This window comes from Labrus mixtus, chromosome 1 (assembly GCF_963584025.1).
Source record: "Labrus mixtus chromosome 1, fLabMix1.1, whole genome shotgun sequence".
In the NCBI taxonomy this organism is placed as follows: domain Eukaryota; kingdom Metazoa; phylum Chordata; class Actinopteri; order Labriformes; family Labridae; genus Labrus; species Labrus mixtus.
The window spans coordinates 32,117,296-32,138,347 of record NC_083612.1 but is presented as its reverse complement, the minus strand read 5'-3'; the positions used below and the strand labels follow the sequence as shown (position 1 = coordinate 32,138,347).

The following is a 21,052-nucleotide window of genomic DNA, read 5'->3' as shown; positions in this document are numbered from 1 at the left end:
AATTAGTGTTAATTGCAGTGTAAGTTAAAGCTTGTGGTAAGGTACAGAACAGCTTCAGTCTCACACATTCATGTATTCAATTTTTGTTTCTTTCATGTTTTTCACTTTTAGCTGTGTCTTTACCCCACAGTGAACTCAAACCTATGTCTCATTGATTTATTGGTTCTCTGAAGATTCACAACAATAATCACACTGACAACATCTTATTGGTAACATATTGATAATGTTCATAACAAGACAACCGAAAGGCAGTGATCTCTGAAATATCAGTGTTCTTAAAGGTATCCAGGCAGAGAGGCTTGAGAAACCTGATTGAAAAGACTTGTTCATTACATGTCTGTCTGTCTGTCTGTCTGTCTGTCTGTCTGTGTGTCTGTGCGTCTGTCCGGTGTGCGTCAGTCTGTCTTCCAGACAAGCACGACTCAGCTGACTCAGATGTCAGAGGGAAGAGCTCCTTCTCCAGGTACAGACTTCACACTCATGTGAGAGGGGTGGACACCATTATTCCCACACAGCACATAAGTATGTAGACAAAGTAAGAACAAGCTTGTTCTGTGTGAGCAGCGATAGAATAAGCACACATGTAAGTAGAACAAAATGCTGTGCATAGTTTATTTGAGCAGTCAATATTAACATGACCTCATATCAAGTGTTAGCTCCCCATACAGCCTCTACAGTAGAATCAATCTTCGCCTGGCCCTCGTGTGTCATTACTTAAAGGGGCCATATGAGGGTGTCAGAACATACTCCTGTTTGTTTGTAAATGTATGTATGATCTAGGTTGATTGTAAAAAAACAGTTTTCTTAATCTATAATTATACATTTTTAAGTAATAAAATAAAAAAAACTGATGTTGCAAAAGTTCTGTAACATTTCACAAACACATCCAGCAACAACGTACATATTTCTGTTAGTGAGAGTTAGTGATGTAAAGAAAGGAAGAAGAGTGAGATACTCACCTGCACCACATATGAGTTCCCAAGCTCTTATTCCACCAACACAGGTTTCATAACAGCATTGACATAGCCTTGCATCATTAGAGCTAAATGGAAAGCCTCATTACAGCTGTTATTACCTGAGCTGACTTCAGGCTAGAGGTGGAACTAAATTAAAATCTTTGATGTGTCCCTGAAAGGCTCTCTTAATGCTGACTACAGGCTTGCTGTGTTGCAAATTAACACATTCAAAAGGAAATCTACATTTAACGAGCAAAATGCTGCTCATGGTGAAAATTGCTTCTATGATGCATACAGGACCCCCCGCTACTGGAACAATTGCATTCATTTACTGATAGGAATATTTTGCCCTTTTCAGAATTGATTGAAAAAACCAGTGTGCAGTCACCTGAAGACAGCTGTAATTCTTCCAAGAAGCAAGCCTCTGTCAGCCGGAGATCTAGAAGTCGAAATGAAGATGTGACCGGTAAATGTAAGACCCCCCACATATGTCCCTATCCTTCTTCTTGCATCTTCCTCTATCCCATTTCTCAAACCAGGTGCAGTTTCAGCAGATGGCTGGTCATCATGAGTCTGGTTTTGCCCAAGGTTTCTGCCTCTTAAAGTGTTTTCTTACCACTGTAACTTGGTTTAATGTTGCTTAGTCTCATGATGGATTAACGTTGGGTCTCTGTAACATAACAATAAGTAAGGTCTTTCACCTGCTTTTTGTAAAGTGTCTTAAGATAACATTTGTTATAAATTGGCGCCATACAAATAAAGATTGAGGGCGCACTCACAGGAGGCAATATGTACTGTGCCTAAGTAAGCTTCACCCCTAAAGTCCAGTTCATTTGACTTGTGTGAGTGCTCCGGCCTGTGCTCGAGCACGGTACAATTCCTTGGCCATGGCACGCTTGGAAGAGGTGTGCTTCGGCACAGTACACTTCATGCACAAGCACAAGCACACGGATACACAACTTGGACAGCCTTCATCTTTTTTATTTTCGAGTCTGCCTGTCTTGTAAACATAGCACTTTTCATGATCAGGTAAAGCCATGCATGTGCTGTATTACGTCGTTATGTTCAAGAGGTAACCATGCTCAGGCCCGGTTAGTCCTGGAGCAGTGTGAGGGCAGGCCAGCAGGGGAATGAGGAAGGGGGGCAATCGTGCTTAAGCACAGTACGGGACAACTTTGCCTTGTGTCAGTACTTGACTGATCATGAAGCCAGGTGTGTGTGTGTTCTTATATTATGACTTATATTTCAGTATTACTTAAAAAGCATGCTACCTTTCTGTGTATATTGATCTTTAAAGTGGAGAGGGTCCATGCTTGACCCTCCCTTGTCCTGTAAGGCGTGCCTTTTGGAAAAAAAAGTTAAAATTTGTAATAATTATTACCGGTATGTTTTTATTTGTTATTCGATTTTTAACCACCATAGACCACATTTGCCTTGTTACACTCCTTACTAATTCCACTTAGTGTTCATTCATACGCTGCTGCTATTTAAAGTTTCCACCTTCCTTATTTTAGCTACACTACCCATCCTTACCACCGACCAGCAGTCCCCAGCAGCAACCCAGCAGTCCCCAGAGCCCAGGAGAACGTACGGTGAAGCTCCGAGAGAGGCAGTGCGGGCGCCGCCAGAGAAGAACAGCAGGATGGTAGATGATCAAAAGCTTCTGGAAGAGAGACTGCAACGCCTGGAACAGGATCTCAGACACAGTCGGGCTTCTTCAAACCTGAGATCATCTGCAGGTAGAGTGGAGGACTCAATGGAGGTATAGTGGGGGACAGCTAGAAGAGGGAGAAAGATAATCGCCCCCACAATTGCCCCAATGAGCATCATCCAAACTACTTATTTATACTCTGTCTATAGAGAATTGTGTAATATTCTCAAGAACAATTCTAGTGCATCCCATGTCACTGTCATAGTCCTCTGAATGACAGCATAATTACATGTCTTAAAGAAACTCTATGACCTGATGTTCTCTTCTGACAGGCAGCCAAGCAGAGCTACAGAACCTGAGGCAACACGCTCAGGAGCTGGTGGATGAAAACGACGCCCTCAAACTGACAGTTCACCGTCTCAATGTGGAGCTGAGCGGCTATCAAACCCGCTTCAGACCTTTGTCCAAACTGGAGGTACGAAAAGTTCCAAAATAACACCTCTGCTTTTAGAGTCTTACCTCATATTGTTTCAGCCTCTTATCATGTTTTGTGGGGAAACAATATGACTAAGGATCAAACTCTTAAATTGATCAGATTTTAAGTGGATGTTTTGTAACTCCGTTGAAGCCCAGGTTACATGATGTGATAGTTATGGCCTCATGTCCTCTCAGGAGAATTTGGTTGAAGGGTTCACGTAACCGGCTTTAAAAAGCTAACCCTTAGTGGAGCGCTAGTGTGAGACAACTGCACCAGAAACCTTTCTGTAATCAACAAATTGGTCTCAAATCTCTCAAGTGTCAAGATTTAAACGAGTTACTTCAAACAACAAGGAGTGTTGTTTACTTTATTCAGGCAGGTAGTACTGCTCTTGATAATATCCACTTTTTTTTTTAGCAGTGGACATGTTGCCTTCGTTCTGTACGAAAATCCTTACCTCACTCTACTATATTTTAAATCAGCTTCAAAAAGAATTTCTTATCAATTCACACCATTATTTTTTCAGCTATAGCATGAAAATCTTTGTTTTGTTTTGTTCCAAAGCCTTTCAGAAAGAGACCTTCCTTTGATCTAAAACCCTGCTGAGTGGAATAAGGTTTCTTTTTATCCGTCTGTCATTTTTGATCTTTTTTGCACTAAATTAATTTCTCGTTCCTGCTTGTGACGGTCTGTTCCCTCTATGTGTCTTACACAGCAGAAGAAAGCATGCCTGTGGTTTTTAATCATGGCCACATCATGCTGTGTCTTCACACCATGAGATCCTCGGCCTGTAGCTTCTAGTCCTCATTACTGACAGACTTAGTGTGTCTTTGTGGGAAAGATAAAAGTAAAGATTAGAGAGTAGTTTGACTGTAAGAAAATGCTGTAATAAGAGCCGGGAGACATGAGTTGGTTTTCTTCAGCAAAGCTGCGTCCACAGATCATATCATTGGATAAAAGCGTCTGCTAAGTGAATTGTAGAATATCAACATTTACATTTTATTTACCATTTGTTCTACAAGACACTCACGCAAGAATCCGCAAAATATGAAACATCCTTTTCACTTGTTAGAAGATCTGTTGTGTAACATCACAAAACCACAGGTGATAGGACTCACAAGCACGACTCCTGAACACAGTCTCTGTAAAAAGGTAAACAGTCTGTACCTGTAATAAGCACAGGCAAACGGATCCAAAAAGGGAACAGGCAAAGACGTAGTCAGAAAGCACAGCTGAGATCGATATCATAAAAGAAGTTCACTAGAAACAAAGGCTTGTTCACTTGACACAGAAGGAAGCGGGGACACAGAAACTACTCACTGTATAGTGAATATGTTATGTTGTAGTGCTGTCCGAATTCTGAGTGAGCATTGTCATACCCTATATAGTGCACTCATTGTTTCCCACAATGCATTGTGAAAAGTAGTGTACAACCGATGGTCACTGTTGAAGCAGTATATACCATCATGCATTGTGGTTCCATGATTTGTACGAGCGCACGTTTTAGTTATGCGAACAGAGTAGTGTCCAGATAGTGTTGAATGAGTGCACTACAGAGAACTCCCTATGTAGGGAGTAGGGAGTAGGGAGTAGGGAGTAGGAAATGACTTGTGGGATTTCGGACACAACTACTGACTAAGGACTAATGCTGCTTTCCACTGCAAGTTGGAAGTCGATAATTCTGTGTCAGTTTTTCTGACGTCCGATCTGAGTTAAAAATGGACAAACAGGTCATTCTGCCTACCTGTTACTGTGTGCATGGCCATATCGCTGTGAATTCAATTCTACCTACTAGGTCAACATGGATCTTGCCCGAGTTTCCGATTTGGAATTCCCGACATGAATGGCCGTTCCATTGCATCTTTCAGAGTCAGAGGTAGTTTTTCCCAGAGTTCCGAGTACAATGGAACTCAGCATAAGAAAGGGGGAGAAAATGAGACACAGCTGGACACGATCAGGGTGTGTCAGACAATCTCACAGGCGGGAAACACAGGAGGGCAGGAAGTAGGAAGTGGAGGATCTGAAATGAGAGGAGAGGCGAGTAACTCAAAATAAAACAGGAAATAAATAACACGAGGAGAAATGAAAACATAATCTAAGACACTGACACTGGTGTAGCTCTATAACTTAGTACTACACTACCCATATCCCTGTTTTATTAATATGATAAGTGAAAGGAACGTAATTGACTATGGCTATAATGATATGATAACTCACTCTATTTTCTTTTTCTTTTTTTGACTTAATCAGAGCTCCAGAATCAGCGGCTTACCAAAGACAGGCTCTCCTCCTCCCTGGCTGGTCAGTATTTACATCCACTGCTTTAGATTACATCACTTTATGATAGCAGGACAGTAGTCTAATCTTCTGACTGGTCAATCTGTTTAACATGCTCCTCTAGTTTAATAGGCAAGTACATTTATTTAGGTAGTTTTCTCTAAAGTTCCAAGATTTGGTTGGCAAACAAATGCTGCTGACATATAACTGATCCGATAGTTTGGAAGCAGGTAAGTTAACCAAATTATACCTGAAACCAAAGAATCATTATCCCAGATAGTTCACCAAGAGATACTTGGTGTTCATGTTGTATCCTAGTGGTTGTAAAAGTCTGGTCCAGGGTCTCTCCAGTTTCCTTGATGGGGGATTTAGAGGTCAAAGCTGTGTTGTCCCCTCTATAACTCCATCCATAAACACTACAATGACCAAAATATCTAAATGAAATATTTTGAGACATAAAAACCTGAGAAAAACGTCTGTGGTGTCATTTGTGTTATTTTTGAGGTCCTTGAGTCCTTTGCCAAAGCTGATTTGGATCATTTCTATTTGTTCTTGTTTGCAGCTTGACGTGAAGCACTTATCTCCTCTGTTGCTGGCGTATGAAGACAGGATGAATGAGAAAGATGCACTTCTACAAATTACTGAGGTAAAGTGTGAGTGGGAGATTCTGTACATGTTTTATTTTCTACACAGTTAACTGTCAGGATGAAAACCTGACACATGTTTCAGTGGACAGATGACTTCAGTACATTTACTAAACATGCAGACATACTCTGGTACATTCACACTGTAGACAGCAGCAGCAAAGCTCAGCTTCTCCATGTTGTACTCTGTTTGGCTTCTCACAATAGATCTGTTCTGATAACCACCTACTGTAGTTAGATCATACACTGACTATTGAAATGTAGCTAATACAACCCTGCAACAAAAATCTGAACCACCCCTTTAAACCAGGAATGTCAATCTTGCGGCTGCGGGCTGAATCCAGCCTGCCAGCAGGTTTTATCCGACCCTTGAAACATTCTGGGGAGATAGGGAAAAATGTTTAGAAATAAATATTTGAGTTCTTTATAGATCACAATATTTTTAGTACACATTTTCACCCAGTTATAACCAATATGTAATAAGCAAAGTAAGAGGTTCATTTGATGGTACAATACATGAATACATAGCACTTTGAACTATTTTCTCAGCATCATCGTCCAACATCATTGTTGACTTTTGTTGCTGCTGCATGACGTTAGCTCAGCAGACATGATGTCCAAAAAGAGAAGGGTTGACACAGAATGCAGGGTTTCTCAAAAGAGATGGAAGGAGGGGTATTTCTTCTGTCTTATTAACTCACAAGTTTCAAGTTACAACAAGATGTTATCAGAGCTGAAGCTGCACTGCACTACTCTCATCCTGACCTGGTTCAGTGTTGTCCACACTTCTCACCAGTATCATCCAAATTCTAATTTGAACTTATGTGAGATATGCTATATGTGCTGCTTATGACAAAGCTTCTTACCCTGAGTTAGCCAAAAAGAGCAGGTCATTCAGATAAAAAAAACCACTCCCTCTTTAAAAGTCGTTTTTTAACTTTAACAAGTCCAAACTTAAAAATGCAACTGCTCAGAAACTCGTCCCTGATGTTGACAGGCTGGTAAATACCTAAAACGATCAGGTGTCGACCAGCAATTGAAAGTGTTCTCTACTATAAGACTTTTTCTGCCAGCCACAAACCAAATTGGTCAAGTCGCTCCTTCCTCCTCTCTCTCTCTCTGTCCTCACTGTTCTCTGTATTGTTAATGCACTGATCCCAGGGCAGGTGAAATAACGCTGGGATCTGATCAGACATTCTGTAAAATGTGTTGCTATTTTATAAACTTTAACAGCACTATTAAAAGTGTAGAAGTGAGTGAGTAATAAGACATTTAAATATAGTTTAGTTATGTTGCTTAGAGTTGTGTTCATAGGATAAACACTCACAGAGCAACTTGTTCTAGGCTATTTTTGATACTTTTCTTGAGTGCTATCATTTGTTTTCATTAGTTTCCTGTGCCAACTTGCAATATGAAAGTAGAGAAATTAAGTGTCTTATAGCTGTTACCTGCAGTCCTATAAATTAATCTGAAGTGGATACCAAAAACATTTGATGTTGGGAAAAATGGATAGTCCTGCCCCCATGAGGTCTCATTTGAGCAAATTCAGCCCTGACCCAATATGAGTTTGAGAATAATAATTTAGAAACCTTGGGCAAAACCATAATTTAAACCCAAACATAGTTCAGTAAGTGGTTGGAGGCATCAAAGATTTTGGTTCTCAGTTTCCAGCAGAGGTGTAGAAGTAGAGTAGAAGGTTTCTGTATTGTTGAACCCAATTTAAAACTTCTCAAATTGATTGTCGAAATAAAAAAAGTCCTTGTGTGTCTTTGTCTGCTTGCCACAGGAGGAAGTGAAGAGGTTGAGAGTTCATGTGGAGGAGGTAATCAAAGAAAATGATGGACTCCATGATGAAATTGCAAAGATCGGAGGGGTCAGCCAAAAGGACTGGTAAGAAGTACTATACTCTGTGTGAGTTTATTGATTCTCAGCACTGCTCTGCTGTCACCACTCATTCCCATGATGTGGTGAAAATGAATGACTCTCTTCTGCCTGACTGCTGCCTGTCTCTGTTAATTATGTGTAAATTTGGGGGCGTTGGTGGCACAGTGGTTGGTGCGCGCCCCCCATGTATGGAGGCCATGGTCCTCCAAGGGGGCGGCCCGGGTTCGGGTCCCACCTGTGGCTCCTTTTCCACATGTCATTCCCCATTCTCTCTCTCCCTGATTTCAGACTCTATCCACTGTCCTATCTCTCCATTAGAGGAACAAAAAGCCTAAAAATAAATCTTAAAAAAAAAAAAACATGTATATTGGAATAAAACAAAAGTGGTAAGACCATAACTTTAATGGTATACAATCACATTTAATGTACATTAACATCGTAACATATTATCACAAGGCAGCAGTGGAGACACAGTGTTTATAGCTTTATTGATTTATTCACAGAAAATAAACATAATGTCAGGCGGTACATGGTGAAGAACATCCCATCAGACACCTTCTTAGAACCATGTTTGAGTTTTTTGTATATTTTTAGAGTTCACTGGTTCTCATTTTGATCTGCGTTTGACTCTGATTCCATACTGTAGACTACATATCTGTCTCTTCTCTCTCTTTTTCTTTTTCTTTACAGTCATCAACTTCAACAACAAGCCTTGCTGGTTTTGCAGGAGAACCAGGTTCTGATTGATCAGCTCGAGGCTCAGCATGCTAAGGCCAAAGCCAATCACAGCAGACACTATTCTGAAGGTACGGGGTGAAAGAGAAAAATCAAAGGCATATTGGTCAGGATTGTGTGGGATTAAATGTCTACTGCTAATTGGCAACAAGAATTACTTGTTGGTAGGGCTGTGCGATACGACTAAAAATGTTATCACAATAAAAAAATTCATATCAGTCACTATCAATAATGATCAATTGTCAATCATTATTTCTTTCAAATTTATAGGCTGATTTTTGCTCCTGAGTGAAAGTTTCCATTCCGCTCAAAACGTCTGTAAGCACCGCCCACCCATATCGCTGCGAAAAGATTGGCTGTTTGTCTTGTTTTTTTCTTCTCTTTAATGTCCAGTGGCAGCTACCGTGGTAGGCTGTAGCATTAGCGCCCCCCTTTCCCAGTGTGTGAGTGGTGTGATTACAGGTTTAAATCTATTAAACATTTTTTATTTATGTTACTTTTCTAATAAGCAATATTTTAATATGTTGGCACTCAATGCCATTCAAATGTTGTGTCTAGGCTAGAGGTGGGAAAAAAATGGATTTATGTAAAAATGGAGATTCTTATCTTCTGAGATTTAAACTAGAGTCCTAGATTTTGGCTAATCAGTCACTCCCTGCTAAGTGCTAAGGCTAGCTCTTTTACTCAGTAGAATGCAAAAATAGAGCAACAAGAAATTTAGCCAGTCTCACAGATGACTGGAGTAGATCCTGAAGTATGTATTTATTCATAAATAGATTTTAAATCCACGAATCCAGAATCGCTTTGAATCGAAAATAGAGTCGACTAGAAAATTTGTTTCTAGGAACATTCCTAATATTGTAACATCTGGGAATTAGTGGGGTCCGCTATTCATAGCTTCCATGTGACGTCACACACTTATGTAAACCTCCCACCGGGCAGGTAAGAAAAGCTTCCTACTGCTGCATGCTATGGAGAAGTTTTCAGTCTCAGTTGTTGCCTGATGTGTTTTAACCAGTTTTATTTGTATTTTTCAAATGAAAGATGGTTGTTGTTGAATGTGATGCACTAATGGACGAGGAGACAAGCCCAGGTTTTACTTCTACAGAATGTAATCTGAGAAAGCCCAGATAGGGGGAGGTTGTGGATCAATGCTGTTCGACACTCTGCTGTCCCTGTGAGGGGAGAAAAGAGACTTCTCCTAATCCTGACATCAAATATTATGTTTACTTGGTCATAATATTCCTGCCTCTCAACTAATATTACTGCCCCAGAACACTGACTGAAAGTCACAGCTGACAGTGATCCTGATACTATCTGCTTTATAGACCCATCCAGATTGAAATTACATTAAAGCTGTCTGTACTTCTGCAGAGTTTCATCCTGCGACAGTGTAAGGAGAAGGATTCTCCACTCTATAAAAGTAAACATGGCTGAATGCAGTTCTGGTGAGGACTTTGCTGTTAGCTATTGAAATAGTGTCCAGTGTACTCTATGAGGGCCTCAAGTGCTCAAAACTCTCAGTTTATCTTTATATCTCTGTTTTAGTTACATTACCTGCAGTAGTCAGGTAATGTTAACATGTGTTGTTTTGAAGCAGTGGTACTTTACTGAGCTGAGCTCTTTTTGCCCTCCAGGCCTCCGTACTGGTCATGTGACTGAAAACTAGGAATTGTACCATTTTTGGTAATGGCCATAACTTATACACTGATGAAACAAGTAAATAAAAAAATATTTGGTGATGACAGACATGTGAGGACATCTGTATGGACTTGATTAATAGTGTTAGATGTCTGAAATTATTACATGTAATTGTTTAAGTATACTTTATAAAGGCTGCATAGTTTCCTTGTCGCCTCAATGCAAGTTTCCTGGTTTGAGTCATCGGACGGTCAGGAGCCTTTCTGTGTGGAGCTTGCATGTTCTCCCTTTGCATGCTCAGGTTTTCTTCTGTAATCTGGCTTCTGCTACAGTCTTTAAAAAAAATGCCTCTTAGGTTAACCAGTGACTCTAAATCGCTTGTAGGCGTGAATGGTTGTTTGTCTCTAAATGTAATTGATGTACCACGCCTCTCCTGGTGTCGGCTTGGATTGGCTCAATCCCCACATGACACCAAACAAGATAAAGCAGTACAGATGATGGATTAATGAATGGATACTATCCATGGCTTAGATTGTAGGGGTAGTAGAAACTACCTTTTAAGCATTAGTATTTCACAGGGTGCTTCCCAACCTCTCTTCCTTCTCTCTGTAGTTTCAAAGGTGTCGAAGCAACTGATGTTGTTGGAGGCTGAAAAGCAGAGTTTGCAGAAGGACCTGGAAGAGAGCAGGAGGGAGCTGGAGAGAAATGTTAGGGAGGTACAAGTTTTAAAGGCCCGCCTGGAGGATTCAGTCACCTGGGACGAACACTGCAACATTGCTGGGAAACTTAGACGGTACTCCTACACATGTTTCGTTGTATTTATTTTTTACACATTATTTTACATACATGATTGCGTGAACTGTTGACAGGGGTTGCCATTAAGTTAAATCTGCCACTGGCCCTCACCGCCCTCCGGGCCACTGGTTTTCAGTGATCACTGGCCCGACCATTGTAACCATGAGCCCAGGAACATTACTTTTGATATGGAAAATAACAGTCCGTAATGATTTTGAGCTCTAATTATAACATAGTCCATATTTTTTGTATATTTATGTACATGTATTTACTGTTAACTGTAGAGTCTACTTATCTAGCTGTTATTTATAAGGCTGCCTGTGATAGAGCTTTAATTGTGTGTGTGATCACTGATCTCTCGTCTTTCCTCTCTGTGTGAGAAACTCTTCATCATCAGATTTTCATTAGGAGTTCTCTTAAGGGCTAAGATGCTTTGTGAATCACTTTTATCTTCACCAAGATCTAGTCTTTACTCTAAGGAGAAATTTAGCAGCAGCGTGTTCCAGCTGTCTGCCACTGTGGCTGAAACTTTTCTCCCCTCTGTTTCCATCATGCCCTGCTGTTACTCTTAACTCTTCTGGTGATTTTTTTATTTTCTTTAAATGTTGATTTTAGCCAAGCTTTTGGTCGGGATCCGGCGGTTTTTAAACTGTAATCCGTGTGCGAGTGTACAATCCACATGTAGTGAGCGAGAGTGACAGCATCAAAGCTGTGGGCTGCCTTTCAACTGTGCGCACGAGTTCTTATAAAACGTTGATTATTAACACGAAGATCTCAAAATAATTACTGCCAAAATACCGGTATTGCAGAAAAGCGATGTGACATTGATAATGTGTTACTGGTTGTTGTTTTTTTCAGGCAGTTATAATGTGGATCTCTGTGTAACAGATAAAACAAGAACAATCAAGTGTAGCACCTGGTAAAGAAGGGCTTACACTTGCATTAGAGTGTATTCATACTGTAGCTGTAATTACTATTGATATTTGACAAAGGTGGCAAACAAAGCCAGTATGATAAACAGAAAATAAAGGTTTCCATAAGTTGATCAAAATAAGAAGTTACAAAGATGAACATTTACTGGATTTTTTAAAAAGCAGGACAATTCTCTTTGGTTAGACTGTGACATTATTTGACAATGGATGCAGTTTGTTAAAAAGTATTCTTACCAGATGTTGTGTTATAATGTGCTGTACAACATGTTCTTGGCTCTCAGGCAATTGGAACAGCAGGAGAGCAGGAATAAGAGTGAGATGGATGAAATGCTTTTCAGGCTGTCTAGCCTGCAGGAGGAAAATAGGAGTTTGGCTGTGGACAAAGCCAACCTGTCTGCAAATTTAAAGAGACTGGAGACTGAGCTGGAGGTCACCGAACAAGCCAGCAGGTAAGACATAATAATGAATATTCTCTGTTTATCTTGAACATTGAGCCTTCATAAGTGCCAGATGGTCTAATTAAAGAAATGTTTGATTTCATTTGGACAGGTATTGAGAAAGATGAGAAACACCTCACAACACTTCAGTTAATTTCCATGGTCCTGTAAAGATACAATTATGCACCCTTCGAAATTAAAAGAAAATCTATATCCAAGTGTAACTCCAAGACAAGTTGTGTGACACATCTACATCAACTTATAGGTTTTAAGATGTCCAAATAATTGACCATGCAAAGTGCCCATCTTCAGATCAAAGCGATATTGTGTGCATAATTTAGTTAACTTCACTATTACTAAGATTACTTCTAAACCTATGATGTCTGAACTGTGGCCAACACTGATCCAGGGCAGGCAGCATCTTTTTGTATTTTATTAGAGGGGCCTGACATCTGAAAGTTAAACTATGGGAACATTTTTCCTGTCATGCAGAAGGTGATTTAAAGCCCTTTCACACCAACTCGCCACTTCCACACGTTTGAACAGTGTGCCGGCAAGTGTTTTTTTAACATCTCTCTTAATGTGTTGCTTTGTTGCACCTATCACAACAAGGCGTGCAATGCATTTTTAATTCTAACATCTTATTTAATGAGCCTGAGTTTAACCTAGATTTAGTTATAAAAGTGAAGGATCAAAGTAACATATGCAGGACTTTGAATGTTTACCTACCACTACACATCGTGACCACTTTAATTAAATAACATTGAACTGAACTAAAAAGGAAAAACAACATGAAGTGCCCCATAATTCAAAACATAAAATGAAGTGAAAACACACATTAAAGCCCCTGACTATTCATGAGTTTATTATCATGATGAAGTGAGATTTGAGTTGATGGTTTTTTTTGTATTTAGGAAAGGGCAGCATTTTAACAGCATTGTAAACAATGTGCAAAGGTGCTTTTTGTTATGACGGGGCTCATCTTCAGTTTTATTCCAAATTTAAGAAAAAAAAAGTGCACCAAGGTTGCCACGATAACCGAGTTTTAAACTTAGATATGATAGAAATGTGAAAAAGATGAAGTAGAGGGTTATTTCTGCAGTATTACGCACTTTACCAGGGTTCACATCGGGTTATTTTTTTTACAAAAAAACTAAAATCTGTTCTGGTCTCTGGAACCTTCCTCCGGTCCCTGTAGACTTGAGCTGAGATTAACGCTGTCCTTCTCTCATTCTGAAGTGTGAAGATTGCCTGAAGGTGTTTGATTAACCAACAGCACTTTCTCCCTACATATCTGGGTTGAACTCCCCTTTCAACCATTGAACCACCCCCGAGTTCATTTTCCCTCCTAAGTATTTTCTAAATCCATCTTGATGTCCTCCTGGTTTTTCATCCTCCATTTCCTTTCTGTCCCATTATTTACTTACCTCCATCGTTTCCTCCCACACTCTGTTCAATTATCTAAGACCTATCTCTTCCTTTTCTCCTCTCTCTCGGTTATCCAGGAAGGCTGAGAGGAGGATGAGCGTGTTGAAGAAACAGAAGGATGAGTGTGTACTAAAAGAGGAAAATACTCGTCATTACATGGGAGCTGTCATTTCTGTGGCGGAGCACGTTTCCCGGGAGAGAGATCAACTGCTACAGATGGTACTATTGATGCTTCTGATACCCCAGAAATCATTTGTGTTACACACGGTGCACATAAAACATATGGTACTAATGACACTCTGGGGACACCAGGCATGTTCATACAGGTACATGCAGAAGTCACTGACAGTTCTGTAATTGCAGGGAAAACAAGCTATTACACATTGTGCTTTGACGCTGCAGATAGACTGTTAAAAAACCCATGACTGTACTGACACTCACAAAAAAATCACCAATACAACGTTTCCCTGAGCTTCTCATTTAACAACAAGACCATAATCACAAATCAAAGCATTTATCTATTTCTTTGTAAACTCTTTTAATTTTTATTCCCAGTCTTTAATAGTGAAACCAAATATGTAAATGTAATCTGACAGTTGTTTCTGGAAGTGCAATTCTTATTTAATCTTCAGACTGTTTTAGAAGTGCCAGCTGGGTATTTGGCAACTGATGATTCAACTCAAACACACAGACACCAAAGCCCAACCAGTTGGGGCTTACGGTAGTTAAAACATTTTTTGCAGCTTTTAATTGGTATGAAGGCAGTTAGGATTAGAAAAACAACCACAGGAAAAGTGGAAGAACATAACGTGCAGGCGGGAATCGGTTTAATGCCATAATGAAGCAAGGTATCAGAGACAATCTAGAAAATACCTCAGAAACCCAGCACATATTTAGCTTGTCAATATTTCAGAAACTTTTTGATACCACTTGTTTAAAAATGATACAACCTCGATTGTCTTAATAATCGACAGAGAGCACTGTCTATATTTCACAAACAAATACATCTGCTGTATGTGTGTAATTTAGACAGTGTGCAGGAGTCTGCATGCAATCTTTGGTTAATAAAAACAAGAAATAATCCAATAATGGTTGCCTAGGAATGCCACTCTATTCAGGTTACTGTGGTATTGAAACAGGTGTGGATATTGTTTGATTTGAACTATAATTGTATCAAAGTATAAAAATCTGGTACCCTGACAACCCTAATGCATATACTGGCCATCCGTACCGTGCCCAAGCACGCTTCAACGCTAAAGTCCAGTTCGTTTGACCAGTGTGACCGCTCCGTATCGTGCTCAGGCACGGTACACTTCCTTGGCTTTGGCACACTTCAGAGACGTGTACTTCAGCACGGTACACTTCATGTACGAGGACAAGCACGCGGGTAAACAACGCTGACAGCCTTCATTATGGAGAAAACCAATTTTATGTCTGTATCTGACTAACATGACTCAAAATAAGACACAAAGTAGCTGTCATGCTCTGTGTTGTTCTCCGATGTGCGGGCGTCTGCGCGGACTCGCGCTCTGACTTTTTTTTGCTGTGTCTGATTAAAATGGCTTAAAATAAGATGTAAAGTCATTAACGTAGCAGTTATGCTCTGTGTTGTTCTCTGGTCTCTCTCTCTCTCTCTCTCTCGTCCGCCTGTTTGTAAACTGAGCACGCTTCATAATAACATAAAGCGTGCATGTGTTGTATTACGACGTTATGTACAAGAGGTAATCGTGCTTAGGCACGGATAGTCCTGTGTAGTGTGACCGCGGGCCGCGCCGGCCAGCGTGGGAATGGCGCTGCCGGGGGGGCAATCGTGCTTGGGTACAGCACGGTACGGATGGCCAGTGTGACCGCGCCCTAACTGAACAAGTCGGTAATGAGGAAAAGCTGCACAGCATGTGGCTGATGACTTATCCACAGAGGCTGAAAACTCTTTAAGGGCAGGTTATCACAAACCTTTGATCTGTGCCTGGAGTCGGGTCTCAATTCATATAATCATCTTTAATATACAGCTTTATTTCTGAAATTCCCTTTGCACAATTAAAAAAACACTCCCAAAACATTTAGGATGTTATTTTGCTATTTTCCCACTTCCCATTTTTTTTCTTACATGCCTGTACACCAGTCCAGATTTATTCTTTACGTGTGTAGGCAAAACTTGAAGGTATACTAGAGCCATTTCACTCTTAATGAGGTGATTTTTTGACTCTTTGGCAAGAATTGCAGGGAGATATATTATTTATAACACCTATAATATACTGCGCAGGGACCTTAGTTATATAATGCAACATTGATTCAAAAAAGCATTTTATTTACACTCTGTATTATCTATACAGCAGTCTCGACTACCTGTGCCTCTTTTCCTTCGTCCACATTTGACATAATCCTTTTCTTTCTTCTTCCAATTGTGCGTGTGATCCCCTCTCTGTGTTTCTCTCTTAGATCAGTAACCTCCTGTCTTCCCTCTCTTCCTCCTCAGGCTTCGGCCCTCCAGCAGGAGAAGCAGGGATTCATCAGCAGGATTCTGAAAGGCACAGACCGATTCGGAAAACTACAGGAAGAAGTCAAAGTAAGTTCCTTTATTCAAACAACACTCTCATTCTGAATCCATTCACCTTGAAAGGCTCTTTTCATCATGACAATCATGTGTCAGCATTTTCAAAAGAGGTTCAAAACATTACTTTCAGACGTATTTGATGTTTCACTGGCCAAATAATTCACAGCATTAACCTGTGTACTGCACTATGCCTTACATCTGGCGCCTCAGTGGAACAGCTCTTCAATCTACTTCCTATTGATCAGTCCACTCCACTGCTCTTCTGCTATCGGTTTTCATCACTCAGAAAACATATATAGATAAACACTTAAACTGATAGATAAACACTTGTCTCTCAGATTATCATCACGAGGTGAGCTCGTTGGTGTTTTAAGGACTTCTTTTTTCAATTGCATGGAATGAAAACACCAAGACAACGATCAGCAGTGATGCCCTGCGTGCTCTGCTCTCTGACGTGGTACTTACAGTATGGGTCTTGTTTGCTTTTATCTGCTGCATTGGACACAACCATAAAAGCAGTAACACATTGTTTGGTTACATCTACTATTATACAGCTTCATAGCACTTTATCTTGCATTTTGCTATTGCTGCTGCGTACTGATTATTATGTTGGTTAACTGCTATTATTTGCTTGATGAAAATGTATCAAAATAACAATAATCTAAAATAAATCGAAAGACTTTATATGTCAAATAGCTGAAAGATAAAGATGGCCCCCTTTTCAAGGCTTTTATTTAGAAAAGACATTTGAAAGGCAAATCTTGTTCTGATAAAGACAAAAATTTAAAATAAAATTGCCCAGGAACACATTGAAACTCATTTGAATCCGTATTGCATCATGCATTTAAGGAAAGGCTTATAAGCAGACGCCTCTCTCAGACGTGATTACCGTTCTGCAGGTGTAGAGAGCAGATGCATAATTTCCACTGTTTTATCGATCTTAGATAGCGGTCTTATAAAATGTTGCAGTGTTGACCATTATCTTAAAAGTTGCCTCATGACTCCGCCTCATTTGTTTATTAAATTGACCTTCTTTTGAGCCTCTCTTCCCTGGACGATCACCGTGTCCCTCCTGGCACTGCAGCTGTGAATTATGTTATTCGCAGTTTAGATAAGTGGTGGATCTGCGGTTATAAACTAAGTCTAGACCCTGAATATATAACACGTAGTCAGTCACATAGTGATACAGATAGGAATCAGTGAACTCACTGAAACACATATTTCAACCTTTATTGTCCTCTGCCAAGCCCATGTCTGAATGGGTTGATCATAAACTGTAATCATTTTTAGGTGAGCAATCAAATATTCTTTGGAAGGAGAGGTGCTGTAAGAAAATGTACAGACAGCTTGCAGGTCACAAAGGTCATAATCAGACACAGCATCTTGTTGAAGCACATACGACCTAAAATAGACTGAAGGCTAGGGCTGGGAATCTTTGGGTGTCTCACGATTCGATTCGATTCCGATTTCCATTCTTGGGGTCACGATTCGATTCAGAATCGATTTTCGATTTAAAAAGATTCAGGATTCATGGATCCATAGATTCAAAGTCTATTTATGAATTAGTACATACTGCAGGATCTACTCCAGTCATCTGTGAGACTGGCTGAATTTCTTCTTTAAATTAAATTAAAAAAATAAATAATAATAATCGATTTTTGGAAATTATGAATCGATTTTAAATCTTAGAAGAGCAGAATCTTGATTTTTACATAAATTTATTTTTATTCTGTGGTTGAAAAAAACGGCATGGTATCTGTCTCTTATATGGAAATAAAATTGAGACTATTCTTGCTAATCACCATGGCAACCTTCCCTACATCTACAGTACCTTCTGTGCCATCTTGGTTTGATAGCGACCACTATAGCTGACAGACGTCCTGCAACATGCATGTACAGCCTTTCAGTCTTTAGTTAGTTTGTTGTGCTGAATGTGAACAGGACATGGGTCTGGCTGTACTTGTGCTTTGCTCCGGGGCGAGCGTGCTCAGTCTTATCTGGCTGTCAGCAGCTCTTGTCACTCAAACCACAGCGGGAACATCATCTCAGCAGTTCTGACAATTTTATTAGTGTCTCTATAGCAACGGACCAGAGAGAAAGAGGTGTGTGCTCGGGTGTGTGTGGTGTGTACGTGTTATTGATGGTGATCAGACCGAAGAGGAGTGTAGGTAGTGTAGTAGTTTGTGTAGGAGGTGTAGGACAGTGGTTCCCAACCTTTTTCTTAAGAGACCTCTATTTTACCATTGTATAAAACTGATGACCCCCACCGACCCCCCTCCACATACAATTACAAAAAAGGGGGAAAAGTAGTCTACCCCAATACTGAATATAACATTAATAATTATGTTTTGTATTTAAATATCTTTGAGTTTATTATATTATTTGTAAATATTGCTGTTCAAGGTTATAGAAACTTAGAGAGAGAGGGAGAGAGAGAGAGAAAGAGAGATAATCTCTGATCTAGCTCTGATCAAATTCTGGCAACATGTGAGCAAATAAAAAAAAAAAAGAAATACGGCTCCTTCTATTTCTCTTTAAAAACTTGCACTCTGTGTCACCTCTGTCTTTCTGTTCAGCCTGTTTGCTGATTAACGTCATGCAGGAGCAACTCGTTAGCTCGGCGACTCGTCTTTTTATTACTCCCTACTGAGAAGATAGTTCAAAGTGCCCCGTTTAATAAATTTTCATATCATCATATTACCCTTTACGCTGCTCATTATACAAAGGTTTTTTACAACTCAGGGAAAATACGTATTACAAATATTGAATTTATGAAAAATCTCGTAATTTAAAACAAAACTAAATTTCCCCCTTCAATGTCAATTCTTATACCCTTAAGCCCAATTCACACATACTCCGTGCGCGCTGCGGTCCGTCTCCGCCGCGAGCCACCGACAGCACTGCGCTCTGCTCCGTTTCAAATACGCAGCGAGTCTATTTCTGCCGGAGTGCGCTGCAGGCACACGTCAAGCTGGACAGAATATGACAGCCCGGACAGGAAGTCAGACAAGGAAACGCACAGAGCATCCGGTCAATTTCAAAATAAAACACAATATACGGACTCACGATCGTATTTTTCATCACTTTATCAAAATTACGTCAAAACAGGAACTGAATTAACAACAATGCATCCTCAGAAAGTGTCCTCATGTTTTTCTCTTTATTCCCGCGGGATCTTGTAGTTCTCCTGTGATGTGTCATGGGTGAGCTCCGCTGCGCTGACATCCCAGAAATGGATCCAGTGTGAATGGGCGCGAGCCGTCCGACGGAGCAAAACCGTGGCGCTGACGGACCGCGGCGCGCACAGAGTATGTGTGAATTGCGGGTTAAAATCAAGAGGGCTTGGCGACCTCCAGGGAAGTTTTGGTGACCCCTAGCAGGGGTCTCTTTGCATCCTCATTCCCTGCCAGCTAGACTGGAGTGGATACTTTAAAGGCCATTATGTCATTTGAACTCTCTTTTGAGCTGTTTTTGAGCAATTAGGTTTCAAAGTACTGCTTCAACACAATAAAGGCGCCTGTATGTAATCAGGTACAGGAGTGTCTTTATGATTTGAGAAGACATAATAATACAAATATTTTAAATTACACAATCTTTTTTTATTGTTGTTAATCATTGCATAAAAAGGGAATAGATTAAAATAGCCATGACAAAATTAAGAGAGCCTAAACTGTTGACTTCTCATTGCAGATTTTGTCCCATGATAAATGACGGGGGGGGGGGGGGGGGGTCCAGTGTCTGTTGAAGCGTTTTTTTCTGCTCTCACTTTTGACACCAACTTGAAATGTTTACAGATTAGTCGCTTTTTTTTTGTGACAAACTTCCATACCCAAATCAAGCTCTTACCATGGTGGGTGTTATGTCTGTTGCAACTATATGATTTAAAAACTACATGGATGTTCTGTTTAGTGTGTGCCAGAAACAGAGCACAGATTGTCATTACATTATTCATATGTGATTAAAATGCATGCCACTCCATTTCCCTGAAACACCTGAAAATGTTTAATATTTGATTTAGTGTATAAATATAGCCGCCTGAAATGTTTGCATGATCCATACTGCTTGAAGTCACTGTAAGATTACTTTTTTTTTTCTCTTTTGAAATCATCCCCACTCTTAGCTTGCAGCTTGTCTTCTTAACAAACCTGAGCATTACAGCGAGGACTCGTCATCACAGGAACATATAACTCCTGTCACACCCTTGACCTCCTTACCTTTAGCACTTTGCATCATTTTGGCTGATTGTGTCAGCTAGAACTTAATTCTTTTAAAGTCTCTTTCTGGAATCTACACAAAGGCTGAGTTATAAGGGGAGGGCAGTAGCTCAGTCTGTAGGTTGTGAACTGGAAGGGTCGCTGGTTCAAGTCCCGGTGCGGACCATAATATGGAAGTTGGTCTGGTAGCTGGAGAGTACTGCCGAGGTGTCCTTGAGCAAGACACCAAACCCCCAAAAGCTCTGGTGTGCTTTCTGCATAGCAGTGTGTAGCAGCCTCACTCTGACAGCTCTCCTTTAATGCATGTCCACAGATCATTTCTGGTCATGTGTGTATTATGGGCATATGTGTGAGAGAAGCATTCTCTCTAAAATAACATAGTGTGAACCAGAATTTCCCTCGGGTATTAATAAATAATTAAAACTC

At 40.2% G+C, this 21,052-nt stretch overlaps 1 protein-coding gene across 2 annotated transcripts in view; it reads left to right on the top strand.

Moving 5' to 3' along the window:
- cep89 (centrosomal protein 89) overlaps positions 1-21,052 on the top strand; it is a 55,932-nt gene that overhangs the window by 3,596 nt on the left and 31,284 nt on the right. Inside the window, exons 5-16 of one of the 2 annotated variants that reach the window (XM_061042326.1) lie at positions 400-463; positions 1,315-1,422; positions 2,471-2,695; positions 2,940-3,082; positions 5,336-5,386; positions 5,925-6,008; positions 7,793-7,896; positions 8,581-8,696; positions 10,879-11,059; positions 12,275-12,442; positions 13,936-14,077; positions 16,335-16,424. In XM_061042326.1, coding sequence (XP_060898309.1) covers positions 400-463; positions 1,315-1,422; positions 2,471-2,695; positions 2,940-3,082; positions 5,336-5,386; positions 5,925-6,008; positions 7,793-7,896; positions 8,581-8,696; positions 10,879-11,059; positions 12,275-12,442; positions 13,936-14,077; positions 16,335-16,424 — 1,476 coding nt within the window. Of the gene's footprint in view, positions 1-399; positions 464-1,314; positions 1,423-2,470; positions 2,696-2,939; positions 3,083-5,335; positions 5,387-5,924; positions 6,009-7,792; positions 7,897-8,580; positions 8,697-10,878; positions 11,060-12,274; positions 12,443-13,935; positions 14,078-16,297; positions 16,425-21,052 lie in introns of both variants that reach the window. The other variant, XM_061042333.1, reaches the window with a different exon arrangement.